This window comes from Hemicordylus capensis, chromosome 4, assembly GCF_027244095.1.
Source record: "Hemicordylus capensis ecotype Gifberg chromosome 4, rHemCap1.1.pri, whole genome shotgun sequence".
NCBI lineage: Eukaryota > Metazoa > Chordata > Lepidosauria > Squamata > Cordylidae > Hemicordylus > Hemicordylus capensis.
The window spans coordinates 253,278,323-253,299,377 of record NC_069660.1 but is presented as its reverse complement, the minus strand read 5'-3'; the positions used below and the strand labels follow the sequence as shown (position 1 = coordinate 253,299,377).

At 42.4% G+C, this 21,055-nt stretch overlaps 1 protein-coding gene and 1 long non-coding RNA gene across 7 annotated transcripts in view; one reads left to right on the top strand and one right to left on the bottom strand.

The window, feature by feature from the left end:
* The window catches only part of LOC128324066 (uncharacterized), a 105,267-nt gene that overhangs the window by 49,401 nt on the left and 34,811 nt on the right, over nt 1-21,055 (bottom strand). The gene's annotated exons all lie outside the window — the stretch shown is intronic.
* NOL4 (nucleolar protein 4) overlaps nt 1-21,055 on the top strand; it is a 260,409-nt gene that overhangs the window by 236,527 nt on the left and 2,827 nt on the right. For 5 of the 6 annotated variants that reach the window (XM_053248195.1, XM_053248194.1, XM_053248196.1 and 2 more), the window contains one exon: nt 4,897-5,077. In XM_053248195.1, the coding sequence (XP_053104170.1) occupies nt 4,897-5,077 (181 nt within the window). Of the gene's footprint in view, nt 1-4,896; nt 5,078-18,812; nt 19,013-21,055 lie in introns of all 6 variants that reach the window. The other variant, XR_008306611.1, reaches the window with a different exon arrangement.

Here is a 21,055-nt window from a genome sequence, read left to right as displayed (position 1 = left end):
TCATCCTCACTCCTTTTTCCTTGTCTTGCACACCCAGCTGCAAGGAGGGGATTCTCTTTTTAAAATCACAACTCTGCATGTCATCGAAATCTAGGAGCAAGCTTACAAACCAGGGTATGGAACAAAGATCCGATTCCGGTTTGTAAATCACAGTTAAACCACAACTCTCAGATTCAGACAGTCCCAGCACAGCATCCCTCCATTGGCTGTTGCTGGTGTCTGTCTTATGTTTCTTTTTAGTTTGTGAGTCCTCTGGGGACAGGGAGCCATCTTTATCTATCTATTTTTGTTTCTCTGTGTAAACTGCTTTGGGAACATTTGTTGAAAAGTAGTATATAAATATTTGTAGGAGTCATAGAACATGCATAGCTGTGTTTTAAGAAAGCAGGATTCTTGTGTCACAGCTCTGCATCTGAGGTGAGGAGGAAATTTGGCGGGGGCAGGGAGAAGTGTGGGTTAAATTTATGATCCAACAAACCATAGGAACATAGGAAACTGCCATAAACTGAGTCAGACCATTGGTCTATCTATCTCAGTATTGTCTTCACAGACTGGCAGCGGCTTCTCCAAGGTTGCAGGCAGGAATCTCTCTCACCCTTTCTTGGAGAAGCCAGGGAGACTTGAGCTCTTCCCAGAGTGGCTTCAACCTCTGAGGGGAATATCTTGCAGTGCTCACACATCAAGTCTCCCATTCAGATGCAACCAGGGCAGACCCTGCTTAGCTATGGGGACAAGTCAGGCTTGCTACCACAAGACCAGCTCTCCTCTCCCAAATGACTTCTATCATAAGAACATGGGGAGCTACCATATACTGAGTCAGATCCTAGGTCCATCTAGCTCAGTATTGCCTACACATACTGGCAGCAGCTTCTCCAAGGTTGCAGGCAGGAATTTCTCTCAGCCCTATCTTGCAGATGCTGCCAGGGAAGGAACTTGGAGCCTTCTGCTCTTCGCAGAACAGCTTCATCCCCTGAAGGGAATATATTGCAGTGCTCACACATCAAGTCTCCCATTTATATGCAGTCAGGGTGGACCCTGCTTAGCTAAGGGGGACAAGTCATGCTTGCTACCGCAAGACCAGCTCTCATCTCCAAGTTTGCTGGATCATCTGAATCAGGCCATTATAGGCTGTGTTGTTGTGCTCATATAGCTCTCTGTGCTCCATTTTTGTACCTTTTGGTGGTGTCTGAACAACATTGGAGGATTGGGAAATGGTTACAGTAGACCCCCAAATTGGACCAATGGGTTTAAAATAAAGCTTGCAAGGCATCCTGAGCAAGAAGCATAATTTTCTTTTAGAACAATAATCCATCTATTCACTTAAGGTATGGAGTGGCCACCATTCATGTCGGGTTTTCAAAAATTGTGGGTTTTATATAGGTCAGTAGATACTGAGTTCTTCTGCTTAACTGGTTCGTAATCTTGTAGGGTTAATGCATTTTTATTCTGGTAGCAGATAATGATCCCAGAACACTTAGTGTTAATGGGGTTTAATGAACCAAATCAAGAGCCAAACAGCAGCTAGTCTCAGAAATAAAAATTTCCATCACTACTGATCACATCAGCTCTATAACCTTATTGAAACTGAAGCAAATTCTTGGCCACTCTAATATGCCAAAACACTATTCTGTAATTTGAGTTTTCAAGTTTATTGCTCATAAAACTTAAACTGGGTCAAGCCCGGAAGAATTAAAGCTAATGAAAAACATAATATTGTGTCAAGATACTTCTTGTGCTAGTTTACATGCAAAAACAACACTGCCCAAAGAGGCAGGGCACACTAACAGCCTTACCCTAGCTAGTTTTAGTCATATGCAACTAGTCACATGTAAATAGTGGGCTCATATGGGGATATGCTTCCTCACCTACATCAAAAGTTGCATTCCCCCAGTTCAATTCTTGAACTAAAACGAACATGTGGCAAATTTGTCAAAAGCTTGTTAGTGTTTAGAAAAGCCATCTGAATTGTTGGAGCAAGATTCAGAGTGTCTAGAATACAGACTCATATCTGACCCAAATTCATTTTTTAAAAAATCAGTAGTAATCAATTCATAAGCAAATTGATAATTCCCCTTTGCAACAAACCCCAGACAAAACAGAACTAAACATAGTAGCTACATACCTAGAATATGTGAAATAAAATATTCAGCATTGGAGAAGGTTTAAAAATAATGTAAACCAACTGTGAATACAGAATAATAAAAATAATTTTCATTATTATCCAGCATGTTGGATAGCTGATCCAAATATACATTATGACTAGAATTTCTTATGTTATCATCTACATTCCAGCAGCCCCAAACCCAGTACAATTTGTGTAATAATAATTTCCTGTGTCTTATTAACATTATAAGTTTATAGATCTTAACAGTTCCTTATACTTTCAAGACCCAGTGACAGCGATTTCAAATGCTGCTGGTGTGGGAGCTGTTTCTGCATAGCTGCTATCCATGCTGTTCTGATAATGTTTGTAATCCTGTGTGGCTCCATGATGTGATTCTACCCTAGGCCTCTCTTTGGAGCCTAGATATGCTGGCATGAGAGGGAACTACATCATTCATTTGTCCCAAATGTCTCCTCTTTAAAGGCTACAAGAATAGTGTGTAACATGTAAGCAGCTATCTCACCAGTCTAAGAAAGTGTACTTCATGCCTAACTGATAGGAAGTCAGACTAAGTCCAGAATTGCAGTATAAACACTTTTAACACAAATAATACATTTATAACATCCAATTGTGAAGGAAGATATATCATCTTTATAACACCTCATGGCATTACCATGGGTTTTTATTCAACTTTCCACGACACTTTACACTCCACATATATTCTGGAATCCAGCTAGAATCAGGGGGGAAATCATTCTGTTAAGAGTGCTGAACTGGAAAAAGAAATATGATAGTTCCCTGTCCCAAAAGGATTCACAGCCTTAAAAGAACTGCCACCAGAAAGATGTTGTGCTGGGGTTGGGTAGGGTGAGTTGTTCTTCCTCTGTGAAATGACAGCCACCACTTTAAGAGATTTCCCTTTGCTCAGTTAGAAGGAGTAAATGGCAACAGCCCTTCCCTTCCATGGAATCAGAACAGCAGCCCCAAACAGAATGACATATGCAAATTCTATTGTCTGTTAGATCAATCATTACACCAAGTATATTTAAACAAGCCACCAGAAAAACCTGGAGACCACGGTAGTGTAATAATTATATGAGAATGCCACTCCATGGTGAGTTTTCTACCCAGGTCAATATACTAGAATTCTCAGAAATTAGTCAAGGCCTATCATGATTTGTTAAATAAAACTAAACATTAAACAACTTTATTTCCTTTATCACAATGGGAAATGTGGCCCCGTTTCCGGAATCATATCTGCCTACTACTAAAGAATAGTTTGTGTGATTTTGCTTTTCCCACTCAGTGAACAGAAGATGTACTAACTCTTGCAAAATTTCATAAAAAGAATTATGACAGGCTTTGGAAGTAGGGAACTGAGGAGAGATGCACAAACACAAGAGGAAGTGGCCCATTTGATGGTAGACTGCTTAACAATGGGAGAAAGGGATAAAATGTGTGGTTCTAATGTTGCAAGACATGGGCCAGACTTGTGCGCTTATGGAGAGGTGGATTTCTGCAAAAGTATCCATCTGGACAGTAACAGTCCCTCACCAGAAATCTCAAAGGAACAATCACATAAAGATATGAATGTTTATGAATAGCTTATCATCATTCTCGATCAGTAAAATTGATAATTTTCAACCTAGTCCTTTTAATGTACGGTCAGGTTAACTAATTTATTTCCACAATATTGTATGAAAAGGGCAGTATACTTTTACTATATAATTTAGTAACATTTCCTCCCAGATTATTCAGATATGTCCAACATGAAGCACCATGTTCCCTTCTGCTCCTTGTTTATGGTATACAGTCTAGGAATGAAGGGGTTAATCTGCATGAGAGTTAGTAAGAGCCCTTTTCATATGATGTATCCACGTTCAGTGGACATGTGGAGGGGGATCATGCCCTCTCTCTTTCTCTCTTAACTTCCATACATTCAGCTGAAGTTGTGCCACAAGTTTTACACACATGGTTTGGCATTACATGCGAAATGCAGCCATAGGCTCTCACCTTGTGTTGAGAAACCTATGTCTTATTGTGCATACATTGCTTATACAGTTGTATTGTGTCACTCTATTGATACATTCAGTTGAATGCACAGAGGTCAGGGGCAGGACCAGTGGGTGTGATCCCATTTCCCTCTTCCACAAGTATATTAAACACACTTCACACTACTTTCATATATCATATGAAAAGGGCTAATGGGGCCTGCAAGTGGGTTGGTGTCTACAGATCAGGGCAGGGGTGTGGGCTAATAGACTCTCAACTTCTTTCCATACCCATAATTCTGTGATGACTTTTCCTTTGTTATTTACTACCATCTCCTAGCATCCTTGGTGCTGACCTCTCTAGAGATTCTGCCAGTGTAGTTTTTGCTTATCAAGAAAATCTCAATTGATTCTCGTAGCAAGAAAATCAGTTCAAATTCCGATGTAATAATTTTTCTCTGTCTCCTTCCAGCTTTATCTGCATCTATAGCTGAGGTTTCCATGGCAAAAGGAATCCTTTAGGGCAAAGGCTGTAGGTATAGATAGGCTGGATACAGCTGGCTGTGCTGAAGATGCAAATGAAATAACTATAAACAATGTGTTACAGCAAATCTGTAGCCCCCATGTTCTTATGTTTTCTTTCTGGCAGATAGTGTCAATTAAAACCTAGTTTCACATTTTCTTTAACCTGTTATAAACGTAGTGCAGGGAAAGTCTATTAAACATTATAATGCCCTCTTCCTTCAAGGAACAAAATGCAGCAGTGATTTGACACTGTCCACTGAACCATTGTTCTTGCAGGATGAGGCTGCTCCAGCTGACAAACCACATAAACAGGAACCAACCCAGGTCACTTATTCAACATCAGCTGTTTCCAGCACGCAGGAGGTGTTGTACATAAATGGAAATGGGACCTACAGTTACCATAGCTACAGAGGGTTAGGAGGAGGCTTGCTAAATCTAAGCGATGCTTCTAGCAGTGGTGAGTATTTTTACAGACTTTTGCATTTATATTTGCATGTGTGATACCCCCCACCCTGCCCCAGAAGCATTTAAGATGACAAACATTGCCCCTTTTTATTACAGAAAACAAAGCAGCCCAAGCTTTTTTGTTTTAATTCCATATCTATGGGTTTAAACTGAGCACCTATACAGTCCTAATTGGCACATGTTATTTATTCAGATGATTTTTTTTACCTGGCTTCCCCCTAGAATAAGGCGATACCACTTATCTCTATATTATACAGAACATAATGGCCACTTTTGGATGCCAAGTGGAACGTGAGGCAAACTCACCTCAGGTTCACCCACCCATGATGTCTGTATGATCAGAACCATGGTTCCCGAACACAACTGCAGTTCCGAGTTTGCCCCCAAACCTCGGAATGAACCTTTGGTTTGTAGTGAGTTACACTCACCCAACCGAGGGTCTGTTGCCTCCAGCGTGTCGTCTGGTTTGTGCAGTTTGCACAACCTGGAGCTAAGGAGAAAAGCTTCTCCCCCTCTCAAACGCAATTGGCTGCTGCAGCTGTTCTTACATTGAAGGAAGCCCAGGCAGCCAACAACTCCCCTTTTGTAGGGAGTCCCCCAGACTGCAAAGGACAATTGTCTGGGATCACACTGAGGAAATGCAGTCAAACCGCAGGTCCATTGGACCTGCGGTTTGCCGTTAAGTCTGAAAGTGGCCAAAGTAGCCAATTAATATATGAAATACCTTCAGAACTAGCATACCCCTAAAATAATCCACAGCTCATTCACATCCAAACAAAGGTGTGGCTATAATTGAGAGGATGGATTCAAAGAACCCAGGGGCCTCAGCTCCATCCCTCCCTATTTTCTTCATTATCTGCCTCACTCTGAGGGGCCACTGGGGAAAAGGGAGAACAGGGCCCCCCTCTCCTCTAGCTATTCCCCTGCATCCAAATTAAAAAGGTCTTGCACTGCTTCCAGAGGATTCATGGGAGGGGGTGTCTTTGTTCTGCAGGAGGATGGGGTATCATGTGTTCCGCTAGATAGATCAGGGGTTCCCAACTTTGCATTGCAAGTTGTTATTGGAATACAACTCCCATCATCCCCAACCACAATGGCCTTAGGCTATCCCTTGCATGGGTGTCCAGAAGTGGGGCAAGGGAGACAGTTTCCCCCTAGATTAAGAAATTCCTGTTGAATTTAATGGGACTTACTCCCTGGTAAGTGGGTATAAGATTGCAACATCCCCCACCGCCAAAAATAAAATAAAATCCTGCAGCTGTCCATGTTCCCTCATATGAAGAAAAAGATACACAAGATCTCCCTAGCCTTGCTAAATGAACACTTGCAATCTTGACAGAAGCCATTGTTTTGAGTCAAGCCTGAGTAAATAGACTCAAATGTCTTGATAACTTTTATGTAGCAGTTTCACACTAGAATCTTCCTTTGAAGTTTCTTTGTTAGAAAATGCTGACTTTCAGATCAGCAGTAAAGTATCCTAGGAAATATGGGATACTTTAAAAAAAAATTGTACACCTCAACATGAAAAGTGAGAATATGACAAAACAGGGCCACTTCCATGTATGTGTTTGCGCCCGCATTATATCAGGGAGTCAAACCAGTAAAAATTTGGGTTCTATCCTGGTTCAGGTCCATCACATTTTGTTTTTTTAAATGACCCAGTTCAGATTTAAAAAGTGGTTCAGTTTTGAACCAGTTAGATTAATGTAGAATAAAATAAAATTATTTTGCTTGTAGTCCAGTTCTATTAAATGAGTATAATGATAGTAGGGGTGTGCAATTCAAATTTTTGGTGTTTTGATTTGGATCTGAATCGAAACACCCCTGATTTGTTTTTGGGTTTGAATCTGACCCATCCGAATCACCCCAGATTCTATTCGGATCCGAATTAATCCAAATCTGAATCCAAATTGATTTGTATTAAAAAATGGGTCCCAGGGCCAAAAGAGTGGCGTGGGGTGGTAGTGCCTAATGGGTGGAGGCTACCACCCAAATTGCAGAGGAATTGGGCAAAGGGCTGATTTTTTGTGTGAATTGTTGAAGTTTATGTATCTTTAAGGTTTTCCCCGTAAGGTATAATGGAGGTGTATCGCTTCACGTCAGGGGGAAAGAGGTGGCCTAGAGCAGTGTGGGGTTGGTGGTAGTGCCCAAGGGAGGCAAAGAAGCTGCAATTTGGGTGGTAGCCTCTACCCATTAGGCACTTAACTTAAACTGAGTAGTACCCCACTGCCTTGCAGGGTGGGAGTGGGGTGTAGTTGGCACATGGCATTTGACAGCTGGCACTGTAGAAAAGACAGTCAAAATGAATAGAAGAAATGAAGGTGTGTAATGAATCCTCATAAGGATTCACTGAGTGAAAGTTATTATACACCAAAGAATCCAAACACTTGAAAACTAGTGACCACAAATTTTGCTCCATAACTCTACTTCTATAAGGGCTAGAGCTTAGCTTTTTAAAAAAATGAAAGCTGGGAATCTGGGGGAATTAATAAGAGGGATCCGAAACTCGAATCGATTCAAAATTGAATCCGGCGCGATTCAATTTGTACCCAAATCTAGCCAATGGACCACAGGGGTGATTTGTTTTGTCTCCAAATCATCTGAATCAGCTAGGGAAGTTTGCAAATCAACTAGATTCAGGTACAAATCCATTTGTACCCAAATCAATTTACACATCCCTAAATGATAGCTATTTATCTTGGGTGGGGGAGGATTTTGTAGGCTAGCATACCCACTAGCAGAGCAAAGGCACTGTGTATAAAGCACTTCTGGAGCATTTATTAATCGAGTCCTGATGCACATTTGCAGGGGATTGATTTTCACTTATCTCTTCTTCCCCTGGAAGCATGTATCCCTTGGGGACATATGTAGAGGTGCTAAAGAGCCTTTTCAGGGGAAGAAGAGATCAGTGAAGACGCCACCTCTTGCACACACAGAAGGACTATAGATTGATAAACACTGGAACCGCTTGGCCTGCAGCGCCTTTGCAGCAATAGTGGGGATGTCAGCCATTATTTTTAAAACTGTTTTTAAATTTTTGTAAAGGTTTCTACAAACAAAAAACAGGCTAAAAATAACTGATTCATAGATCTCATCATAAGAAAACAAACTCCTTAAGTTTTCCCAGCCAGTGCAGTTCATTGATCTTATCAGAAAGCAGAAAGTAGGGATGTGCAAAAAATTTCGGGCACAGAACGATCTGTGCCCAAAATGAACAATTTCGGGTGATTCGGGGCCGAACTGAATCACCCCCGATGCCCCCCGAATTTTTTCGGGCACGAGCCGAATCACCCGAATTTCGGGCACAAAAAATTCGGGTGATTCGGTTCATGGTTGATTTTTGGCGATTTTTTAAAGTTTTAGTGACTTTGGGGCAGTTCGGGGGCATAGCATGGGATTTGGGCAAAAGGAGTGGGGTGGGGTGGTAGTGCCTAATGGGTGCAGGCTACCACCCCAATTTCAGGGGGTTTGGGCAAAGGGCTGATTTTTGGTAAATTTCTGAAAATTTCATGTCTTTGGGGCAGATTGGGGCATATTGGGGCAGAAAGTGGGGGCTGGGGCAGAATAGTGGGGTGGGGTGGTAGTGCCTCATGGGTGCAGGCTACCACCCCAATTTCAGGGGGTTTGGACAAAGGGGTGATTTTTTGAGAATTTTTGAAGTTTTGGTGACTTTGGGGCAGTTTGGGGGCAGAAAGTGGATCTGCCCCAAAATAGTGGGGTGGGGTGGTAGTGCCTCATGGGTGGAGGCTACCACACCAATTTCAGGGGGATTGGGCAGAGGGCTGATTTTTTGAGAATTTTTGAAGTTTGGGTGTCTTTGGGGCAGATTGGGGGCAGAAAGTGGATCTGCCCCAAAGGAGTGGGGTGGGCTGGTAGATAGTGCCTGATGGCTGGAGGCTACCACCCATCCCCAATTTAAGAGTGATTGGGCAGAGGGGTGAATTATGGTGAATTTATTTGTATGAGGTTTGTCTTCATAAGGTGAAGTGTGCTAAATTGATTACTTCCTCATATTATTCATAGTAAAGGAAAGTGTGAAAAAGTGAAAGTGGGGTCATGAGAGTTGTTTAATTGAAAAAAATCTCATTTGCTATGATAGAATGAGAATTCACACCTCAGAAGTTTTTTCTGAGGTGTGAATTCTCATTCTATCATAGCAAATGAGATTTTTTTCAATTAAACAACTCTCATGACCCCACTTTCACTTTTTCACACTTTCCTTTACTATGAATAATATGAGGAAGTAATCAATTTAGCACACTTCACCTTATGAAGACAAACCTCATACAAATAAATTCACCATAATTCACCCCTCTGCCCAATCACTCTTAAATTGGGGATGGGTGGTAGCCTCCAGCCATCAGGCACTATCTACCAGCCCACCCCACTCCTTTGGGGCAGATCCACTTTCTGCCCCCAATCTGCCCCAAAGACACCCAAACTTCAAAAATTCTCAAAAAATCAGCCCTCTGCCCAATCCCCCTGAAATTGGTGTGGTAGCCTCCACCCATGAGGCACTACCACCCCACCCCACTATTTTGGGGCAGATCCACTTTCTGCCCCCAAACTGCCCCAAAGTCAACAAAACTTCAAAAATTCTCAAAAAATCACCCCTTTCTCCAAACCCCCTGAAATTGGGGTGGTAGCCTGCACCCATGAGGCACTACCACCCCACCCCACTATTCTGCCCCAGCCCCCACTTTCTGCCCCAATATGCCCCAATCTGCCCCAAAGACATGAAATTTTCAGAAATTTACCAAAAATCAGCCCTTTGCCCAATCCCCCTGAAATTGGGGTGGTAGCCTGCACCCATTAGGCACTACCACCCCACCCCACTCCTTTTGCCCAAATCCCATGCTATGCCCCCGAACTGCCCCAAAGTCACTAAAACTTTAAAAATTCACAAAAAATCAGGACTTTGCCCAATCCCCCTGAAATTGGGGTGGTAGACTCTACCCATTGGGCACTACCACCCCACCCCAAAATTTTGCCCCTGGGCCCCTTTTTACCCCCCCGAATCGATTCGGATTCGGATTCGGATTAAATCCAAATCCGAACCGAATCAAGGGTGATTCGGGTGACCCAGATTCGGGCACAAAACAGAACGGGGGTGATTCGGCTCGGGTCCGAGCCGAATCACCCGAAAATCCGAATTGCACACCCCTAGCAGAAAGTGTGCTAGTATGAAAACATAAGTAGCAACATTCATTAAAATGCTCCAAAAACATGATAGGCTTTGCTGAATGTAGGCAGCCTTGGTTAAAGAAGAGGAAGTCTGCAATTCACTGCTATCTGTGAACATTATAAATTACTTAGACAAAGCTCTATTATACTCAAGTATTATCTGATTTGATCTAACCACTTCATTATGGTCCTACTGCTGCTGCATAAATCCCTTTTTAGTATAAACTTGGAAGGTTAGCCAGGCTCCATCTCTTTCTAATGGGAAAACTGCCCAATTATTATTATTGTTGTTGTTGTTGTTTACACAGTCAGACAGGTGTTACTGACTAGTTTCTTTTATCCAGACATCAAGTCCTTCCCAAGGACCTGGGATGGCTAGATTTTATTATCAGTGTTGCTGCTGTTATTATTAGACATATTGTTGCAGAATATAGGCTGTTCCCAGTAAAGCTGCTTTTTGTAATTGGCTGATGGTGATTTCTGTGGCCCCTATGGTGTTGAGGTGCTCAATACTTGGTCTTTTGGAACTGCACCAAGGGCGCCAATTACCACTGGGATTATTTTGGTCTTATTCTGCCACAGCCTTTTAATTTCAATTTGTAGATCTTTGTATTTGGTGATTTTTTCTATTTCTTTTTCTTCTATTCTGCTATCCCCTGGTATTGCTATGTTGATTATTTTGACTTGTTTTTCTTTCTTCTCAACTACATTTCATCTGGTGTATTTTGTGGCAGGTGTTTGTCTGTTTGTAGTCGGAAGTAAATATTTTTGTGTCTTCATTTTCTACAACTTTTTCAATTTTATGGTCCCACCAATCTTTGGCTACAGGTAGCTTGTATTTTTTGCAAATGTTCCAGTGTATCATCCCTGCTACCTTGTCATGCCTTTGTTTGTAGTCAGTCTGTGTGATATTTTTACAACAGCTGATTAGGTGGTCCACTGTTTCATCGGCTTCTTTACAAAGGCAGCACTTGCTGTTTGTGGTGGATTTTTCGACTTTTGCTCTTATTGCATTTGTTCTTAGTGCCTGTTCTTGTGCAGCCAGTATTAAGCCCTCTGTTTCTTTCTTCAAGTTGCCATTCTTAAGCCATTGCCAGGTCTTGGTGATGTCTGATTTTCCAGTTATATTGTGCAAATATTGACCATGCAGGGGCTTATTTCTCCATTTTCTACTCGGTTCTTGACTTGTTCTTTCTTGTAGGCCTGCTTTCTTTCATTGGTGTTGAATAGTTTCTCATTATTGACCATTTGAAGTGCATCTTCTTCACTGTCCTTAATATATTCTTCAAGGCCTCTTTTCTGCTCCTTTACTGTTTGATGGACTTGCAGCATTCCTCTTCCACCTGAGCTGCGAGGGAGGTATAGCCTATCGACATCACTGCGGGGGTGCAGAGCATGATTGATGGTCATGATTTTCCTGGTCTTATGATCTAGCGTCTCTAGCTCTGCCTGGGTCCAGTCTATTATTCCTGCAGTGTATCTGATAACAGGTATAGCCCAGGTGTTTATGGCTTGTATGGTGTTCCCACTATTGAGTTTGGACTTTTGGAAGTCAATACATCAGGAGAGTTAGAAAAATCCTATTTTTCTTTTAACTTCAGTGTGTGCGATGTTATCAGCCTGGAGAATGCCCAAGTATTTATAAGGTTCTTTCTCTTCCAGGTTCTTGATGTTGCTTCCATTGGGCAGTTCTATTCCTTCTGTTTTTCTTATTTTTCCTCTGTTCATTATTAATGCAGCACACTTGTCTAGTCCAAATTCCATTGCTATATCGCTACTGAATATACGGACAGTGTTTAGCAGTGATTCGATTTCTGACTGGGACTTTCCATGCAACTTCAGATCGTCCATGTACAGCAGATGGTTGATTTGACTTGATGCTTTAGATGTTTGGTATCCGAGGCCTGTTTTGTTTTGTATTTGTGAAAGTGGGGTCATGGCGATTACAAACAACAGAGGGGATAGTGAGTCCCCTTGGAAAATGCCTCTTCTAATGCTAATCTGTCCAAGTGTCTCGCCATTGATTGTTAACTGTGTACTCCACATGCTCATTGCTTTTTTGAAATCAATATCTGAATGTTTTTGCTGACACCAGTTGTTTTTAAACATTTTAGTATCCATGTGTGAGGCAATGAGTCGAAGGCTTTCTTGTAGTCTATCCATGCAACACTTAGATTTGTTTTTCTTCTCTTGCAATTTTCTAAAATCATTTTGATGATGATGATTAACATTTATATCCCGCTCTTCCTCCAAGGAGCCCAGAGGAAATCTACATACTTAGATTTCTTCTCACAATAACCCTGTGAAGTAGGTTAGGCTGAGGGAGAAGTGACTTGCCCAGAGCCACCCAGCAAGTATCATGGCTGAATTGGGATTTGAACTCGGGTCTCCCTGATCCTAGTCTAGCACTCTGGCCACTACACCACGCTGGCTCTCAACTGCTGCAAGAATTTGCAATAACTTCCATAGTTTCTTTGGAAATATCAATTCTCCAGCTATCAGAGGCTGCATTTTTCTTTTCCTTCCTGAGGAAGGTGGAGCTAAACAGCTGCTATTGCTTTTGAGAGCTCTTGTGGGAAGAAACACCAATAATTTAAGCTGGGGTCAGGAAGTTTTGAGTTCTCTAAGAAAACAGAAGTTCTAGGCTGAAGAATTCCAGTGCTGCTCAACCATGTTTGTGCTGCTGCCTCTGTGAGGAAAATCAGTTCTTTGCAGGGGAGTGGCTTAGAACCACATATACAAATGAGAACAGAAACTACAGCATTGCGCTGTCATTAGCTCAATGAGAAAAGCCAACACAATAGGAAACAGAAGGGGGTGGGGTTGAGGCACTGGGAAAAGATCAAACAACTTCTACAAAGCAAAGTTTGCCTGTTGGATGTCCTTTCCCCAGTACCAGCAATACTTTAGGTGAAGGGAAGGCAGGACTAGAACCCAAGCCTCTCATATCAACATGTAACATTACCTTATCCTGAGTGAAACCATTAGGTTATCTAACCCAGTACTGTCTACACTGATAGCTGTCCAGGATTTCAGACAGCTGTCTTTCCTAGCCTTACCTAGAGATAACAAAGTCTGAATCTAGAGTCTCATGCCCTGCAAAGCATCAGCTCCACCACTGATCAACAGCTGCAGAAGATAGATGGGGCCTTTGCAGTCTCCCAGAGACCCAGCCTGGGATACACTACATTTTCCTTCCCCCACTCTTATTTATGGCACCACAGTGGACATCAATTTAGGTCAGGCCTAAATGTAAAGCTGTTTCCATAGCCCACAACAGTGCAAGCTGAGGTCCCAGGTTCGATTCCGGGCCATGGTCTCACAGGAGAAAGAGCTGGGAGCAGCTACACACCCCAAGGCAGAGCTGTGATACAGCCAATCCTAGTGTGTGGTGCAATGACCAAAAGACCCCATTCATGTAATTGTCATGCCCCAGAAACCATGTATTTTACACAACCCTCCTTAGCCTATGCAGCCACATCCCCCATTTTGGTTGATTGACAAGGCGCTGGCCCTAGCAGACCTTGTGATCAGTCTTTTCCCCTCTCTGCCACATGGGAACACAACTGCTAAGCTTATTGTAACAACAACCACTTGGAAGCAGGGAACCAGGACACTGAGCAGTTGGGGACCTCATCTTGTTTATTTTCCACAGCAAAGTCCTGCCCAGCATTCAGACTCCAGCCCTATTGTGCTGGAAAGCCTATTTGCCAACTTGTGTGTGCCCCCCCCACCCCACTGAAAGACAACTGAGATGAATAGGGCTGCTATGATCATCTTCCAGGTTTGATTTCTGATGTGAATGTTGCAGTTCTGCTGGTGTGGACAAATATCCTAGACCAGGGATTCTCAACGTTGGGTCCCCAGATGGTACTGGACTTCCAACTCCCATAATCCCCAGCCCCAGTGGTCTTTGGTTGGGGATTATGGGAGCTGAAGTCTAATAACATCTGAAGACCTAACGTTGAGAATCCCTGTCCTAGACTGTCCTTATATCCAGTTCTATCCAATTTATTTTCTGTTGGGGTGGAGAAATTATCAGCTGCAGTATGTGCACAGCAAAATCTATCGAGAGAGCGAGGGTTGACAAAGGATTGTCTACTGTTAGTTTCACTTCTACAGTGAAAAGGCTGCTCCGACATTGCAGGGGTCAAGAGAAAGTGTGTGTGTTCGACCACTGCTCATTGCAGCCTTCATGCACAATGCATCAGGTTTTATTTGCTGCTACCTCTGTGCTTCTATATGTATGAGATGTAGCAATCCTGCTATTACAAAAGCATACAACAAACAGCCTGCAGTTCTTTAGGACATCTATCTGCCACCATATACTGATTTGCCTCCACACGCAAATGAATCAAATAGCAAGGATGAAATCAATCCAAGGGCTAACAAAAGACATGCTTATATCATCATTTGGGCTATATGCCCTCAAGTCCAATGACAACACGCAAACTCCATCTGAAGGTCTGTTAAATCCCTGGCATCTCTGGGTACGGCTGGTGTAGTGTGGCTACTTACAGAGTTTCCTGCAGTATTACAGATCCCAGCAGTCTTTGCAGCAGAGACAGGATGTGGCTGCAGAGATAGGAACTACCCGCACAAACAGAGATTCAGAGACTGGTAGGAAACAAAAGGCTTAGTAAAAATGTTAAATTAAATATTGTTGTTATTAAATACCTTAATATAATTTACAACTCTGGAGCTATTTGTTAATGATTAAACAAGAGAGTATGCAACAATTGGCGATGAAGATGGGATATCAAACAATCACAACATGGCTCACTCTGGCCTTGAAGCCCCACAGCTTCTGAATATTAATGCAGATTACCTGTACACTGAGTACAAGCTATTGATGGATTCATTCTTCCAAGGAGAATGGAGGTCTCTGGGAATGAGGATATCATTTGGAGGAAGAGGGAAATGATGTCTTAGAAGGTAACCCTTCCATGAATGATGAGCCCATATACTTTTGCACAGGGGATACCCCAAGGGGGGGGGGTGTGGGAGCCTCCTATTAGTGGGCAATATGATCACTAGGGGTATAGAGAGATGGGTCTGTGACGTGTGTGTAGACCGCACAGTGACTTGCCCGCCTGGTGTGAAGATTGTGGACATCCCGTGGCATCTAGATGGGCTGTTAGGCAGTGCTGGGGAGAAATCAGCTGTCGTGGTGCACATCGGCACCAGCGATGTTGGAAAATGTAGTTGGGAGGTCCTGGAAGCCAAACTTAGGCTATTAGGTAGCATATGGGTCTAGGATCCCCCAAGGTAGCATTCTCAGAAATGCTACCTGTTCCACACTCAAGGCCAGCAAGACAGGCAGAGCTGAGGGATGAGATGGTGCTGCCAGGAGGAGGGGTTTAGATTTTTTAGGCACTGGGATACATTTTGGGACAAGAGAAGCCTGTATGAAAGGGTTGGGCTCCACTTGAACCAAGATGGAGTCAGACTGCTGGCATTTAAAATAAAAAAGGTTGCAGAGCAGCTTTTAAAATGATGCCTGGGGGATAGCCAACAGGAGCTGGGCTGTATCCAGTTCAGCAAGTGCTATCCTTTAAGGTGCAAAGGTGTAAATGACTCAGATAAAACAGAAGGGGATAGAGTAGAACCATATAAAGAGCAGGCAGAAGGATGTGCTAGCTGGTCAAAGAGATCAAATGGCCAAAAGAAAGATAGCTAGCACGAAGCAGGTAAGAGATTTCAGTGTATAGGTGCTTACATGCCAAAGCCATGGGAACATAGGAAGCTGCCAAATACCGAGAGAACATAGGTCCATCTAGCTCATATTATCTACACAGAATGGCAGCAGCTTCTCCAAGGTTGCAGGCAGGACTCTCTCTCAGCCCTGTCTTGGAGATGCCAAGGAGGGAACTTGGAACCTTCTGCTCTTCCCAGAGCAGCTCCATCCCATAAGGGTAGTATCTTACAGTGCTCACACATCAAGTCTCCCATTCATATGCAACCAGAGAGCCAGCATGGTGTAGTGGTTAGAGTGCTGGACTAGGACCAGGGAGACCCGAGTTCAGATCCCCATTCAGCCATGATACCAGCTGGGTGACTGGGCCAGTCACTTCTCTCTCAGCCTAACCTACTTCACAGGGTTGTTGTGAGGAGAAACCTAAGTATGTAGTACATCGCTCTGGTCTCTTTGGAGGAAGAGCGGGATATAAATGTAAACAACAACAAAAACAACCAGGGCAGACCCTGCTTAGCTAAGGGGACAAGTCATGCTTGCTACCACAAGAGCAGCTTTCCTCTGGAGAGGAGAGGCCAGAAGCCTCCAAGCCAAGATGGGTGAGCTAGAATGCTTGGTTGCTAATGAAAACATGGGCATAATGGAAACATGGTGCAACAGTGAGAACCAAAGGGACACTGTTATTCCTGGATATAAACTCTATAGAAAAGTTAGGGAGGGGCAAATTGAGGGTGGAGTAGCACTGTATGTTAAAGAAGGGATAGAATTCAACAAGCTAGAGAACCTAGGAAGACCAGAGCCCTCCACAGAAACTCTAAGGGTGACAATACAAGGCCTGAAGGGAAGTGTGGTACTAGGGATGTGCTATTGCCCTCCGGATCGAAACGCTGACAGTGTTTATGATGGTATGCCACAAATGCTGAAGAGCTCTGCAATAGATTCAAGGCAGATTCTGAGATATTCCAAAAGAGAGTATTGAAGCTAAATAAAAATAAATCTCACTTTGGCCTCAACAAGAATGTGATCTTAGGCATGTTGTTGTCAGCTGAAGAGATCAAGCCTGATCCAGAGAGGCTGGGAGCCCACAAAGCCAAAGATTTAGAACTACTGCAGTCCTTTTTGGCAACTTGTGGCTATCTCATAAAATTTATTCCTAATTATTCAGATGTTTCTGAACCACTTCATTTACTGACTAGAAAAGGAGTCACTTGGAATTGGAATAATTTACAAAATCTTTAACTGAATATGTATATTGGCAGTATACACAATGGCCACAAGGATAATGACCCTGATGTTTTGAGGAACCTGTTAAAGTATGTAGACTTTCTCTCCCTTCCTCCTTACTGTATATTCACTTCTCACCTATATGTCCTTCAGATTTTTTTTGTCCTTTTAAGAGATGATGGGCTGATTCTGACAAACAGGGATATCACGTAGAACGGGCCTGTATGGTTGGTAATATGATTAAATGTCAAACTGTAGTGAATGGCACTGGAGGAATCCCTCTTATGTACACATAACAGCTGCTCCCTAGGAATCCCCATCGCTTTCTGTAAATTACGTTCAACCATTTTCCCTGGATAACCACTATCCAGAAACTGTTGTCTGACTATTGTGGATTCTTGAACAAATGATTGATCAGTGGAACAATTCTGTCTAACCCTTAAAAATTGTCCATATAGTAAATTTTCCATGTGTGGTTTGGAATGGGAGCTATCAAATCGCAAATAGGTATTCCTAGCTGTAGGTTTTCTATATAAAGTAGTCGGTAAACTACCATCCACCTTTTTGATCAAAAAATCCAAAAAATTAATTTGTGCATAATCAGACTGAGTATCAAATTGAATATTGGACTCCCTATAATTGACCCATTCAAAAAAAGAACACAGTTCTGCAGCACTACCTCTCCAAATGAAAAATATGTCATCTATGAGCCTGAACCATACCACCAGATTGGACTTAAAAGGATTATCAGAAGATGAAATATGTTGGCGTTTCCATGTACAGATTAGCAATTTCTGAGGCCATGGGACATCCCATGGCAACACCCTTTATCTGCCAGAAAAACTGGCCATTAAATTGAAAGTAATTCTTTTTCAAGGATATCTCAGCTAAACTAACAAGAAAATGGGTGGGGGGAAATCTAAACTCTCTCCTCTCTTTCCTGTACAATATCCAAAGCTCAATCTTGATGAATGTTGGTATATAAGGACCTAACGTCCATGGTTACTAGGAGATTATCTTCATGTGTTGTTATCCCACTAATCTTATTAATAAAGTCTGAAATTTATTCCTAATTATTCAAATATTTCTGAACCACTTCATTTGCTAACTAGAAAAGGAGTCACTTGGAATTGGTCTGCAGTGGCTGACTCTGCTTTCAAGCAACTAAAAAATGCATTAACTAAGGAACCTTGTCTGGCTTACTATCACCTGCATGTACCTACCTACTTTTGTGGTGACAGATGCTAGTCCTGTGAGCAGAGGTGCCATTTTGCTGCAGACTCAAAAAGATGGCTCTCAAAAGCCTGTGGCAAATGCTCGTTGCTTGCTTTTTGCTACAGAGTGGCAATATTCTGGGGTATCTATGGGTTGTAGAACATTTTAATGTGTACTTGTGGGGTCGCCCATTTGTGTTACTGACTGATCACAAACCACTTATACACCTCATGCACCCACATAAAAGAAGTATTTTACCACATCGCATTCAGCATCTCAGTTGGAGAGTGCAACCTTATGATTTCACTGTTGAACACATCTCTTGCAAACAGAATGCAGCTGATGCATTGTCACAACTTCCTCTATCTGACAAAAGCTCAGGCTCATTGGTGGATGATTGTGTCCATAGGGTTATCAACATGTGTATGCTGGATTTTGAGGCACTGTCTCTTGAGGAAATTTGACTTGCTTCTCAGCAGGATGCTTCATTGACTATGCTTCGACATATTCTTCAACCCAAAAAATGGCCACAGAAACTTCCTACTCCATTGCATCCTTTCAAGTGTATTGCTGCTGAGCTTTCAGTACATGATGATCTTCTGTTGAGAGGTGAGCAGATTGTAATACCTGAATCTAAAGTGTGTAGACAGTTGAAGATGGCTCATGAGACGGACCAAGGGATAGTAAGAATGAAGCAAATTCTGCATGCCAAGTATTACTGGCCAAACATGGACTTGGACATTGAACATTTTGTCAAGAACTGTGCAGTTTGTGTACAAACTCAACCCTTGCACGAGGATCACCAGTTATGCCCTCTTCAGCTACTACCTCATCCTTGGACCAAACTGGGTATATATATTGTTGGACTGATCCAACAAAACTATGTGCTTACTCTCATTGACTATTATTCCTGTTACCCAGAAGCAATCATATTGCCAAACGTTGCTTCAGACAGCATTATCAACACACTGCAAGATATTTTTGCTCATTTTGGATATCCTTACTCATCAGTTTGTGGGTTCCCTTATGGGACAGTTTTTCAACCCTTGTGGTATCAAATTTATCCATGCTTCCCCTTACTATCCAGAAAGTAATGGGAAGATAGGACGTTTTCATTGATATTTAAAGAAAGCCCTCCAGGCAGCTCACTGTGAAGGGAGGAACTGGAAAACAGAATTGGCAAAGATTCTAATGGCTTATTGTTTTACTCCGCATAGGGCTTCACAGGAGACACCAGCCAGATTGTTTCTGTCATGTGAGATTTGCACTAAACCTCCTGGTTTTGGCATTCAAAGAGTGATGGTTGATTCACATGTTAGATATCAGCACCAAAAGTAAAGGAACCAGATGAACCATTATGCTGATGCCACCATAGGGTTAAGGGCCATCATTATAAAGTTGGGGGTCTGGTGTATATTGCTAACAATACTGCAGGTGACAAACTTAAGCCAACATACAGAAATGTACATTCAGATTCTTTGGAGCAAATCAGATTCTTCCTTTGAACTTGTCAACACACAAGATGGCAGTGTTTTGATTAGAAATGTCAAACATCTGAGAAAGTTCCATCTCAACCAAAATGTGATGATTTAGCAGTCTCTAGTAACTCAGATTTGCATATTCCTGTAATGCAAGACACTGAGGAACTCTCTGAGAACAGTCACAGCAGAACAGTTGATGAAATTGATACTCCTGATATAGAACCTACTCGAGGGAAGACTACGAGAAGTGGACGAGTGGTTAAAAGACCTTCCCGATTTAAGGATATGGTTATGTAGGTTTTGGAAGCATGTTAGGAAGAAGTGTTATCTTTTGAAAATGTTTTTAAAGCTGGACAGTGTTTAGTGGTTATGTTTGTTTAATCTAGCAAAGGGAGGGGTGTAGTGTAGCTGCCTACAGAGTTTCCTGCAGTACTACAGATCCCAGAAGTCTGTGCAGCAGAGACAGGAAGTGGCAGCTGGGATAAGAAGTACCAGCACAAAAATAGATTCAGAGACAAAGACTGGTAGGAAACAAAAGGCTTAATAAATATGTTAAGTTAAATGTTTGTTATTAAAGACCTTAATATAAATTTACAACTCTGGAGCAATTTGTTAAAGATGAAACAAGAGAGTACACAACAACTGGAAAGACTCCTGCCTGAAACCTTGGAGAGCCACTGCAAGTCAGTGTAAACAATACTGAGCTAGATAAACCAATGGTCTGGCTTTGTATAAGGCAGCTTCCTATGTTCCTATAACACAATAAGTAGGATTGAACCAAATTTTCATTAGTTTCTATGTCAGAATTTGCATTTGAGAAGAGAATTTGTCATCAAACTGATATGCAAATGAACTGAAAACCCAAATTGTGTTACTATTTTTCACCAAGTCTCAGACACAAAGCACTGATCACAAGGAGGGCTATTTTAAAAGAATCCAGGGACCTATATTTCTCTTAGGTGTACCTGTCGCTAATCCCATGCATGCCAGCTCTCGCGAGAGTTTGTGAGCAGCTGCCGGATAGCGATGGGACGAGCGGGAGGGAAGAAAATGGTGGCGGTGGCAGCAAGCCAGCCAGTGGGCAAAAAAACCAACAATGAACCAGCGGCAGCGGCCAACTGGTCGTCCGGCAAAGGTGCGGAAGAAGGCAGGCAGGAAGAAAATGATGGCA